Below are 13078 nucleotides of genomic sequence, written 5' to 3'. Positions count from 1 at the left end.
GCTAATGTTAGATCTAAGCTATTTATTTGTACCTCAAACTTAACTCCTCTATCCTTTTCATGTTTTAAACACCCCAGACAACCTGACTCCAATCAATATCTTGCCCAGCTTAATTAAATCATATACACACGCTCAGCCTTCTTTACAGAACACAATATTCCCCAAAATATTTTAAAAACACATTCGCACATCTCCCGCCTTCGCAAAAAAAGAACCATCATAATTCCAAAAAGATGGTTTCATTTTCAACCCATTTCTTATTCCTTGCTACATTTAACTATACAAACAAAACTATTAAACTATACTGTGCATGCATTAACCATGAAAATATACACACAAATCTTTTGTAAAAATAGAGTTCATTCCAGTCTATTTGCCAACATCCAAGTTCTTTTGAATCTTAAACTCTTGACAACGCATCTGCAATCAAATTTTTGCGTCCAGCCACATGTATAATTTATAAATTGAACGTTTGCAATAATAAACTCCAAAACAGTCTTGAGCTTCTGTCCCAAATCATTTCCAGATGCTTCAAAGGATTGTGGTCGGTATATAAAACTATCTCTGAAGAACTGTTTGCAACATATACTTCAAAATGCTGCCAAACTAACATCAAACTTAAAGTCTCTTTCTCTATAGTGGAATATTTCTTCCGGTGTGAGAAATATCCTACCAGCTTCTCGATTCCTAGTTCATCACCTTGTAGCAATACAGCACCAACATCAGCATTACTGGCATCAATAGCCAACTTAATCTGTTTTGTATAATCAGGTGCTGAAAGAACAGGTGTAGTTGTTACTACAGCTTTCAAGCTGTCAAATGCATTCCGACGCTCCTGTGTCCATTGGAATTTTCTGTTCTTTTTTAACAATCCAATCAGCGGAGCAACTATACTGAAATCTGGCACGAATTTCCGATAAAATCCACTGATACCGAGAAATCTCAAAACTTCCCATTTCGCTGTAGGCACTGGGAATTCCACAACAGCTTTTACTTTTGCATCTCATGGGGCCACTTGACCATGTACAGTGTGGCTTAAATATGTAACTTGCGCTTTCGCAAATTCGCTTTTAGCCAAATTTACAACTAAATTGGCTTCCTGCAGTCGGTCAAATAGTTCCTTTAAATGTTGTCAATGTTCCTTCCACATTTGACTAAATACTATTAAGTTATCAATATACACAGCACAATTGCTCAATCCCTCGGTCACTGTTTGTTAGTCTCTGAAATGTTGCTGGTGCACTTTTCATACCAAAGAGCATATAAACCATCCGGCATCACAAAGTCAATATCTCTTTTACCCTTTCTGATAAAGGCTACCAGCCAATATCCTCGCAACAAGTCAATTCTTGTGATACATGTTGACTGTCCCACTTTCTCGATACAATCCTCAAATCGTGGAATAGGGTATGAATCTGCTTTTGTTACTGCATTCACTTCTTTGTAATCAATACATAGTCTTTGTGATCCATCCAGTTTCGGCACCATTACAATGGGCGAACACCAATTAATGGGACTGGGCTCTATGATGTCAGTTTGAAGCATAAATTCAATTTCTTTCCGCATTTGAGCTAATTTTACTGGATTTAATCTATATGGGTGTTGCTTAATTGACTCCGAATTCCCTACATCAACATCATGTACAGCTAAATCTGTTTTCCCCAGTTTATTTCCATAAATTGCTTTGTGTGACTACAATAGCTCTTTTAAAATCACTCCAACACTTTTCTGGAAGGTAAACATTAGATCTAGATCATTGTCCAATTTAATCAGGGGAAGATCAATTTCAGAATCCTTAATTTCTAACTCTGTTTCCTTACTTACAACTACCAGTGCCACCTCCTGTTTATTCTCTCTGTCAAAATATTTTTTGAGCATACTTACATGGTACACTTCTATCTGGGGTATTTACCACGAAGTTTACCTCACTCGGTCTCTTTTCGATCTGGTAAGGTCCACTAGAGGTTGCCTTCAATGGTTCGCCTGACACTGGCAACAATACTAACACTATCTCCAGCCACAAAACTATGGGCCTTTGCCTTTCTGTCTGCCTTTGCCTTTGCCACTTGTTGAGATTGAGATATCTTTAAACGTTTTCTAGCTAGTTCACACACCTTACTTAATCTCGCTCTGAATTTCATCAGAGTCGTTTCAGAACTTTGATTCACCAATTTCTCCTGAATCAATTTAAGTGGTCCCCTTACTTCATGGCCATTAATTAACTCGAAAGGACTGAACCCTGTTGATTCAATAGGGGTGTCCCTAATAGCAAACAAAAAGAATAGAATCCCTCGATCCCAATCATGTGGATAGTCTTGTCTATACGCTCTAACCATAGTCTTTAAAGTCTGATGCCACTTTTTGAATGCACCTTGTGATTCAGGGTGGTAGGCTGATGACCTAAATTGCTTTATTCCTAGGCTGTTCATTACTTCTTTAAACAGCTGTGACATGAAATTTGATCCCTGATCTGACTGTATTTCTTTTGGTAATCCATACCTTGTAAAGAATTTGGTTAACTCCTCTACAATCGCCTTTGCTGTAATTTACCTTAAAAGGTATTGCTTCTGGAACTTTTGCGGACACATTCATGGTTGTAGGTACTGATTTCCACTTTTAGTCTTAGGGAGGGGTCCTACACAATCAGTTAGGACCCTGTTCAAAGGTTCCTCAAATGCTGGAAGTGGAATTAAAGGTACAGGCTTAATCGCTGTCTGAGGTTTGCCTGCCACCTGACATGTTTGACAGGATTTGACTACATCTTTATATAGTCCAGGCCAATAAAAATATTTTTGTATCCTAGCTTGAGTTTTCCTAATTCCCAAATGTCCAGCCATTGGAATTTCATGCACCACTCTCAAAATTTCATTCTAGTATCCAGATGTTATCACTACTTAGTGTACTATCACCCACTTTTCATCTGCTGGAACATGAGGTGGTCTCCAGTTCTTCATTAACACGTTGTTCTTAATGCAATAACACTCTGGAATGTATCCTGCTTCCGTTTCAGAATAAGCTGTTTGATATAATTGCTTCATACCTGAAACCTTCTGCTGAAACTCCACTAGTTTCACTGAACTAAACACCTCAACCTCATCCTCTTTAATCTTCTCCTCCTTCATAATCGTTTCAAAGATTGATCCAGCCAACTGAATTTCAATACCCTACATGTCTTTTAGGTTCCTCCTCTTCCTGTTTAAAATTGTGCATTTGTGACCTCGCCACCAATCTGGAAGCAATCCAGGATACTCTTTCTGTAACACCTCTGTTGATTGTGTCTCAACAGGCTGCTCTACTACGAAGGCATACTCAAAATCTGTGATCCAGCTCTATCATTCCCTAGAATAAATTTAACCCCTGCGATGGGCAACTTCTCTACTACCCCAACAATCACCTCTCCTGTTTTCAAATCACTTTTTAAATTTACCTTATACAGTGAAATAGGTTTGACTTTGCCATGCATTCCCTTAATATTATGTCCTGCAATAACCCTTCTTGACAAAATATAGCACTATCCCATAACATTTAAGGACTGGCTAGCCCCAATGTCCCTTAAAATTTTGACATCCTTTCCTGCTCTTCCCTGTACACATGGATGCACTCTCCCCTCACATATAAAACCTTTAAATATCCCTGAAACCTGCCCTTCAGAATTCCCTTGGATAAGTTGTGAACACATTCCCACTTCTCTAGCTACCACTGATTCTTCCTGCTTCACCTGTATAAAAACCTTACCTCTGGATCTCAGAGCCCACAGTGCTCTTACTTCCAGGACTTTTGAGTTCCAACCACTGCAGTCAGTTTCCCATTTAACCTCCAACAATTTGATCTTGTGTGTCCAGCCTTATTACAATGGTAACATATCAGCTTCCTTTCTTCAACTCTACTTTCCACCTTAAATAGGCTGGTATCCTTCAGCTTGATTTCTTATTACTAACATTTTTACCATCACTAAGTTTTCAAAATCTCCAACTTCCCTGCTGATTTCCATATGACCCTTTTCTTATACTTAACTGTTTGTGTGAAATATCATATGTATTGGCTAAAAGAGCAGTTTCTCTCATCTTTTTGCTTTGTCTTTCACCTAAATATGTTTTAATGTTTACTGGAATGTTATTTCTAAATTCTTCCATAATCATAACCTCTCTTACATTTTCAAAAATCTTATCTTATTTTAATGCCCTGAACCATTGATCCTAGATCATTTCTCTTCCTCTTGCAAACTCCACATTAGTCTAATTAAATCTTTTCCTTAAGAGTTCTAAACTTCAACTGATAAGGACCAGCTCACAAGCATTTAATATTGCCTCCTTGACGAGCTTGTAACCTGCAGACTGCTCCTCTGATAAAGCTTGCATACACACTCATTGCTGCACCTGAAGCAGCAGTCTAACATATTAGCCCAAGTCGTTCTTGGCCAATTCAATTTCATAGCTATCTTTTCAAATGAGGGAAAATATCTTTCAACTCCATCCTCTAAATTTAGGTATCAACCGAAGGTTTTTAGTTGAATTAAATTCCTCAAAAGGAATCTAAGTCACCATCTGAATCATTATCTCTCCTTTCTTCCTTTATTCTAAGTTTCACTTTAGACAATTCATACTGTCTGGCTTCTTTCTCTCTCTGAAGCTCTCAATCTCTTTCCCTCTTGCTTTTATCAATTGCCAACTTCTCACTCTGAAGTTCAAGCTTTTGTATTTCTATCTCTCGTACTCTTTTCTTCTACTGCTCCTCCTTTTCCCATTGAAGTTTTTTTATATTTCTAGCTCTTGTAATTTATCCTTCTCTTTTCCCTTCTCTTTTCTTTTTAACTCTAGGTTTTTTTTTCATTTCCCTCTTTTTCTCTTTCTTCCACTGCAAGCTTTTGTCTTTCTCTATCTCTTTCTATATCAAGCTGCTTCATTTGCAGCTGAAATCTTACTACCTCCAGCTGTGACACATGAGTTTCAGGAATCCCTTCCTCCAACTTTAAATGCTTGGTAAGTACTTTAACCACGTCAGCCTTGTCAACAAATATTCTGCTCTTATCTCTGCCTGCACTTTCTCTGCTAATTCTCTCAGCTGAGCTTTGGTCAGATTTCAAATACTCCATAGTTACATTTTCCACTCCCAGAAAAGTCATAACAATTGCCAAAGCCACTTTGTAGTGTAATTACTTTAAAACCCCTCAACACAGCTCACGAGTTCAGTTCTCTTCTTGTGCTTGTATCCCTTAGATTCACAAACTCCAACCCAATCAAGGCATTTTAGTAATCCCGCAAAGAACCCCCAATTTGTTATGACCACAGCCACTGTTAATTGCTGAGCAAACCAATTCCCAGAGGGAAACTTGGCTTATAGGCCATACCTTTTTATCGTATTCTGAAAACGAGATGACGACATACCAATCTCAGCAGTAAGAGGTCCAGTAACACTTTTGGGATTTTAAAAATTAAAAGTTTTATTAAGAATAAAAGAAAACTTAAGCATACAAGATTACAGTTACACAATGAAGGTTATAGTCTTACAAAACACTCCCCAAAAAGACACTCTACTTGGTCAGACCCACAAGTAAACACCTCCAGGCAACACCCCATTAAAGAAATCCAGTAATGTCACACAAAGCAAACTGCTGTAGCTTCAATAAAGGCATACCACATGGCCTGTACCCTCTACCACTTTTCAGTGGAATCCACTTCAGAATAAAACTGCTTGCAGCAGCCCAAGGCTCTTCTGGCTTGGCTGGATGGCTGGTTCAAACAGCATTTCTCCCAGCTTAGAGTTCCAGCTATAGCTCAACATTTCCAACTAAGCTCTCCACAATAACTCTAAAATAACTTTTTTCCCTTTCATCTCTGGTTCCATTGTTCTCACACCTCTATGAAGCTCAAATCCTTCCAAATAGAAAATCTTTTGTCTCTACCTTGACTTTGCTTTCAGGTCAATAAAATATAATATCCTCGCTGCTATTTATCTGTGGAACACCAGCAAGATGCAAACATGTTTCTTTACACCTCTGATTCTCCTTTGATATTCAAACAAATTCTCAACTTATCTAAAAATGCAAATGTTATGTCTAACCTATTTACTTGTATCTCAAGCTTAACACCTCTATCCTTTACATGTTTTAAACCCCATACCCAAGACAACCTGACGCCTCTCAATCTCTTGCCCAGCTTAATTAAATCATAACACACACTCTCTCTCTCTCAGCCTCCTTTACAGAAAACAATATTCCACAAAAATATTTTTTTAAAAATAACATCCATTCTCACAATAGTCCACGCCATATTCCTCCATGGAATGGCCATTCTTCGAAATCAATCGGAGTTTGACAATGCCTCATCCAATAGATCAGCTTTCTGGTAAATTTTATCTATAAGACCTAATAGAAGAGCCAAACCTTCTTCAGTATCCAACTGACGGGCATCCAGCTCACAAAATACTTTGATTTCAAATGTTAGGAAGCAACAGTGGCAATGCCATTGTTTCCTCCTTGGTAGAGGCATAATATATTCACTTCATTCTTCCACTGGTCATAAGATTCAGACTCCGAGAACATTGGAGGGTAATCGCACCCTGACAATTTACACTTGCTTTCAGCTATTCTTCACAAAAGCTACTCAGATTGATGAAGGTTATTGATTGACATGAAACATTAACTCTGTTTCTCTTTCCACAGATGCTGCCAGAGCTGCTGAATATTTCCACCATTTTCTGTTTTTGTTTCAGATTGTAACCTTCTGTCTTTAAAAAAAAATGTTAGTTCCCAACCTTCACCTTTAGGCAACCATTCTCTGCTCCCACGTTAAACTCCTGACATCCAGCTGGTGAAGGAGACGCCCAGAAGTCAATCTTCACTCAGTTTTAGATTTCTCCACCAAGTGAAACATTACAAAAGTATAGCTCCTAACTCTACAGCCCATCACCAGTGTCAGTAAGTGTCTCTTTATATGTGCTCAAGTAATCATCGACTGAACACCTTCCATCTGTACATCCTTAACTTTAATTTATACAGTTAATAACTAATTGTGACTGGGAACACTTGCTGATCTGAATGAATCAAGTGTAATTTTCCTGTGGCAGGACTTCAGTTGAAATACAAAATGGTTTGTCCAGAGTGAAAAAAGATGCATTTGCTCACCGCGCCAGAAATGGCCCATTTTTTTGCCTTATTTGGATCATCAAATATAAGATAGAGTCTCATTTAAGCTCCAGGTTGGTGGGTCAGCAGGTCTGGTCCACAGGTCCTGCTACAGCACCGTACTATACCCTTTTTGTAAAAGTGCCTATGGTCCAACTGGGCTCTGACAGAGAGTCATTGAAGCTCCAACATTACCTCATTATGGGGGCCACTCAAGTGATACTGACTCACCACAAGATTGACCTACAGGATGTACTGAGCTTGCAGCTGCTGGGGCAGGCCAGCCACTGAGACTGGTTTTAGCAATACAAGTCCACTATGGGAAACTAACCCACACCCACGCTTTGGCAATCTCCCAACTTGATCTTTGGAGAAGTCATCAAGCAGAGCTCATTCAATTTCCTTAAAGGCCATAAGTAAAGACCGAAAATGCTGGAAATGCTGAGCAAGTCAGGCAGTATGTGTGGAGAGAGAAACAGAGTTGATGTTTCAAGTCGATGGCATTTCATCAGAACAACAATCTGAACTTTAACTCTTGTTTCTCTCCACAGGTATTGCCTGATCTACTGCATATTTTCAGCATTTCGTGTTTTAATTTCTGGTTACCAGCATCTGCAGTATTTTGCTTTTTTCTCCTTAAAGGTCACTTGTGCCTTCCTGCCACATGCTGCTGATAAAGGTATATTTATAAAAAGTAGTAGAAAATAGAAGGCAGCTTTGTATCAGCAGGGTCAGTCTTCAGTGTGGTCGAGCACTCGCGCAGTCCTCATATTACTGCTGTCAGTTAGGGTAAAGGGGGCTACCTCTCGGGAAGTGGTGATTTCTTTATTGCAATATTTTCTTCTAAATCATGTGCTGAGCAATTTTGGCTTAGCATATAACTAAATCCAGGCAAACAGTCTGCATTAAGGGCCTATCTGTTTTAAACTCATTACTGAATGCAGTTTTGTTGAGAGGAGAGACTGGGCCCATTCTGATTGCACTGGAGAAGCTGAGGGCTGTACAGCTCCCCTTTAACTACTGTTGACTCTGGGACCGTAAACTAAAAACAGTTTTGTATTCTGCATTTAATTTTCAATGCTTTCACACCATCCTAAACATTGTGTTTAGTATTTGGAGCAATGCCTTCACAGCAGAGCGATAACACTGCTGCGTAATTTTCTCCCCTGCGGCAGCAAGTCTTTCTGACAACAGTTGTTGGCCTGAAGCTTCATACCCAAGTAACCATTCTTCCTGCGTGTGTCTGTCTTGACAGTGGGCGGTAGCTACTTGATTACCCGACCATGCGCTTCCGCCATCCAGCTGGGTGGGACTGCACTCGCCTCGTTCCATTCTCATCAGTCCAGCTGTAGCCAGGGAGTTACCTGGAATGGCTTTTCTTCCTGCATCCTTACCCTCTGGCAGCCCCACAAGGACCTATTGCTAGTTTTCACACGGAGGCTGATAACACCCAGCTCTGCCTCTCCGGCCTCCGGATCAATACTCATCCCTCAATCAGCATCACTAAAACAGATACGGATGCTGGAAATCTAAAATAAAAACAGAAAGTGCCGGAAAAACTCAGCAGGTCTGGCAGCATTTGTGGAGAGAGAAACAGAGTTAATGTTTCAAGTCACGTTTTTGCTTTCAGACAGCACTGACCCTTTCTCTGCTATTTACACGTTCTGCTGTTTTACTTTCAGATAGCGCCCACCTTTATTCTATTAACACTTACTCTGGACCAAAGCCTTAGACTTTAATACTATCATTACCGCTCCCTTCATCTCGTGTTCCATGACATGTTTGTCATTTAATCTCTCCCGCCCTCTCACCTATCCCTGACCTTCTGTTTTGCTCCACCTGCCCCTCCCCCGTTTTTCAACAGCATAAAATCCATCACATTTCTACCTCTCTCCATTTCCAAACAAGTCATAATTGGACTTGAAACGTTAATTCTGTTTCTCTCTCCAGAGATGCTGCCAGGCCTTCTGAGTTTTTCCAGCATTTTCTATTTTTAGTTCACTGAAACAGATGATCTGGTCATTAATCTCGCTGCTTTCTGTGGAATCTTGCTCTTCAAAACTACTGCAGAGGCTGGAAAGTGCTTTGGGAAATCTGAGGTTCTGAAAGGCGCTCTCTATATGCAAGTCTTATTATGATTCTTAGATTGCCAGGTCACAATTGATTCAACTGAAAAGGTCAATCGGAGACAGAAGAAACAGCTAAAAGCAACTTAAACCTCCTGGTGCTAGTTTTATAAAGAACTGTGCAAAAGAGCGAGACAGTGTGTGTAACACACAAGGAGAAACTAGAGTGTATTAACATTTATGGATTGTTTGACCATGTCACGACAGAGCTCAACCGTAATTGACAATGTTAACCCAAAAAAGCAGGTAAAGGTTGAGGATCGGGGTGGGGAGTGGGGGGTGGAATGTGTTTTAAGCTTAGAAGTAGTTTGTTAATTGGTGCCTCTTGCATACCATTTCTACCTAAGACAACAGCGGTCCAGTCAGACATTCCAATGATATCTCTTGTGTATTATGCCAGGATGGTATTTCTTGCATACATCAGGTTAAGACGTTTATGATTTGTTAGACCAGCTTAGGCACAAGATTGGACGATTACACTCGCAGGATTTCTTTTCTGAGTTCAACCAGGAGTGACTGGCTTAATTCAACTGCACAATTCCCAATCAGGGGGGACCTCAGAATGAAGTGCTTAGCTTCTCAGAAACAAAGAACAGGGGAAAACATGGTCATAAAGTTTACAGAGGGGAAAAAACATATCTAGGGAGGTAATCTTTACAATAGAGCCCTTCATGATCAGAGGAATAACGAAATAAATATTTAGCCTGCTAACAGGGACAGCGTAGCAACTGAATTAAGGTAAAGTACAGTGAGATTTACATATGTTACTCTACTGGTTTGCTCAACAATTATAAAATAAACCAGTTTAATCATTTACATTCAGCCTCATCTCATTAAAATGCAAAATAGACCGTGGTTCAGAAACTGGAGAAGCACCTGTGGAAACAAGTATGAAATTATGGCATCCAATAAAGACCCCGTGAGTCATGCTATAGTATATCAAGATGGTGGGCAGTAAAAGGTAAACTGCTCATTGTAGGGCATGTGAGGGTCCACTTACAGGAAGACCAGTGACACTGAACCCAAGAGGATGTCCAGTGCTCAAATGTCAATTTGTCACACTGGGAAAGAGAAGAGGTAAACTCATCCCTCCCAAATAAATGTACTTTAATGTCAAGCACAAATTATATTCCCTGTAAATCTTAATCAACATATATTCTCACCCTATTATTATTTTTGAGGAAACACTTAATTATCTGACTGGATTTCTAATAATTACATGAGTTCTTATGTTTTTTTAAAAATGCGACAAGCAGGTTAATCAGAAGAAAATTAACCTCACGCACTCTCTATTACAATTGCAACACACTGTCTTCCAAATAATGTATGAAGCAGCTTAGACTGCCTGACACAGAAACAAAGCACAGGACAAAACAACCCACTTGATTGGCATCCCTTCCAGAAACATTCACTCCCTCCATCACTGACACACAATAGCAGCAGTGTGTACCATCTAGAAGATGCGCAGCAGAAATTCACCAAGGCTCCTTAGGCAGCACCTCCTAAAGCCACCCAAGCTACCATCTAGAAGAACAAGGGCAGCAGGCACATGGGAACACCACCGCCTGGAAGTTCCCCTTCAAGCCACTCACCATCCTGACTTGGAAATATATCGGCCGTTCCTTCACTGTCGCTGGGTCAAAATCTTGGAACTCTCTCCCTAACAGCACTGTGGGTGTTACTACACCACAGGGGCTGCAGCGGCTCAAGAAGGCAGCTCACCACCACCTTCTCGAGGGCAATTATGGATGGGCAACAAATGGTGGCCTAGCCAATGACAGCCACATCCCATAAAAGAATAAAAAAAGAAAAGTACCCATAATTAAAATAGACATTTGACGTACACCACTTGAAAACTTACTTTTATTTCAATCTGTTCCTCCATTTCTTTATTTTTGATTGTAGTATATTCTTTTTCAAGTCTGCAGGTCAAAAAAAGTCACAACAGGACGCCTAAATAAACATACGTTTATCAGATTCCCCTAAATAAGTATACATTTCTCATCAGATCACACCCTCTTGCCATTGTTCCCCCACATGAATGTGATAATCTTACAATGCTACTTCCCCTTTCACCACCCACAGTCTGGATCAAGTCAAAGTTCATCAAAACCAACAGGAAATTTTCACTACATCTTTCTAGGAACAAAAGCGCACATCACAAAACTGTACCTTAAACCATTCACACTCAGTAACAGGAGGATAGCATGAAAATGGCAGCCACTCAGCATCTTAAGTGTTCTTCAGAAATCATGGCCAAAACACAGCAAGAGCTACAGAATTAAAACTTTGATTTTTATCTGTGATCTGCATAAGGCATTGGGTCTCAGCTGGGATATAATCCCACAGACGCCAGGCAGCCTCAAAGTGTCCATTATTCACTGTGAGCTATGCTAGTTAACATCAGTAATCTGAGCAGTCAATGGAGACTATACACTGGATTATTCTGCACATTGATGCTGGGTATGCACCACCCAGAAATAGTTCCACTCCCAGCACTGGCCATCACCTTGAGGGGTAAACATATTGAAGTGCATGACCGTTACAGGACACCTGTAAAAACATTTACATCATTTAACTAAAGGAATAAGAAACTCAGGGCACCTTTGAACAAAGGACTTTTGATCCCATTTCGGAGAGTAAAATCTAATTTCTAAAACTATCAAGATCACAACGAAGAATATGAATGACCTAAAACTAGAAGGCTCTTCACCTTTCCCAAATCCTGGACACAATACAAAAAAAAATATCTGATTAATAATTCCCTGACCTCCAGCCTGTCACAACCTTTGTCTTTAAGGGGAAGGGGCTTGGAGAAAGATGGGATGAGGGTTGTTGGAGGAGGGAATGCAGGAAGCCAGGAGAGGTAGACAAAATTTCCTTTACATTTGGTGCCCTATCACATCCTCAGGCATATCCAAAGCATCCTTATTGGTGGGATTCTCTCTGTGGGGAGGATGGAATGGTGGCAGTGTAGGTGAGAAATTAAATTGGAGTTTCTGTCCAAAATAATGTCTGCATCACTCCATATTCACTAATCGCCACTCGTTGCTATCGCAATTCATGTGAGATTCTGCTGTTTCAATGGTTACCAGCGCATGTAATGTATGCAACATGGCTTAACGTTACTACACAACAGGAGTGGGAGTCTACAGTTCAATTTACTTGGACCCTGGGCCCATTTCCCTGTCCCTCCTTTCCCCTCACTCACCACGCTTAGCTTCCCCCTGCCTAAGCCTTAAACTTGAATCTCTAAATTTCTCTCTAATCTCCCCTCATGCCCTCTCCAAGAGACCCATACCTCCTGCTGTTTCGACACCATTCCCACTATCTTCCCTTGCTGGCGCCCGTGCTAGCTGCTATTGGAAGCGGCTCCCTCTCCTCAGGTACTGCTCCTCCCACCACCACCCACTCTACCCTCCCTTTCAAAACTGCAGTCACTACTCTTCAAAATAGAATACCCTTGCTCCCTCTGCCATCGTGCTAAAGCCCTTTACACTCCGAATGGCAGGTGGATCTACTGATATTTTTTACGGTACACATCAGGCAAAGGAAAGGAAATGAGAAATGCAACAAAGCTACTCTGAACAGCCTCATCAATGCAGTGTACACAGCAATTCCAAGAAAATATCTTAAAAGGAGTCAAATGGTTATGGCCAGATCAATTAAATTGGTATCATCCCAAAAACCTCAAATTCGATCGCTGGTTTCTAATCACTTTTCCCGTGATGTAGAATCCATGCAGAATTTTCAGAGTTGCAAACATCTAATAGCAATGTGTACACAGCAGAGATGATGTACTGGGTTTCAAACTTCTGGTTTCCTCTAG

At 40.3% G+C, this 13078-nt stretch overlaps 1 protein-coding gene across 1 annotated transcript in view; it reads right to left on the bottom strand.

Annotated features, from left to right (window-relative positions):
• Positions 1-673: 673 nt before the first annotated feature.
• LOC144674970 (EVI5-like protein) overlaps positions 674-13078 on the bottom strand; it is a gene marked incomplete at its 3' end in the record, with an annotated part of 136504 nt that continues 124099 nt past the window's right edge. The window contains exons 10-12 of the mRNA XM_078536060.1: positions 11111-11171; positions 3041-3149; positions 674-774 (exon numbers count right to left, since the gene is read on the bottom strand). Of these exons, the coding sequence (XP_078392186.1) occupies positions 674-774; positions 3041-3149; positions 11111-11171 (271 nt within the window). The remainder of the gene's footprint in view (positions 775-3040; positions 3150-11110; positions 11172-13078) is intronic.

Source organism: Cetorhinus maximus, unplaced genomic scaffold (genome assembly GCF_964194155.1).
Source record: "Cetorhinus maximus unplaced genomic scaffold, sCetMax3.hap1.1 HAP1_SCAFFOLD_873, whole genome shotgun sequence".
In the NCBI taxonomy this organism is placed as follows: Eukaryota; Metazoa; Chordata; class Chondrichthyes; order Lamniformes; family Cetorhinidae; genus Cetorhinus; species Cetorhinus maximus.
This window is presented reverse-complemented; position numbering and strand designations above follow the sequence as displayed.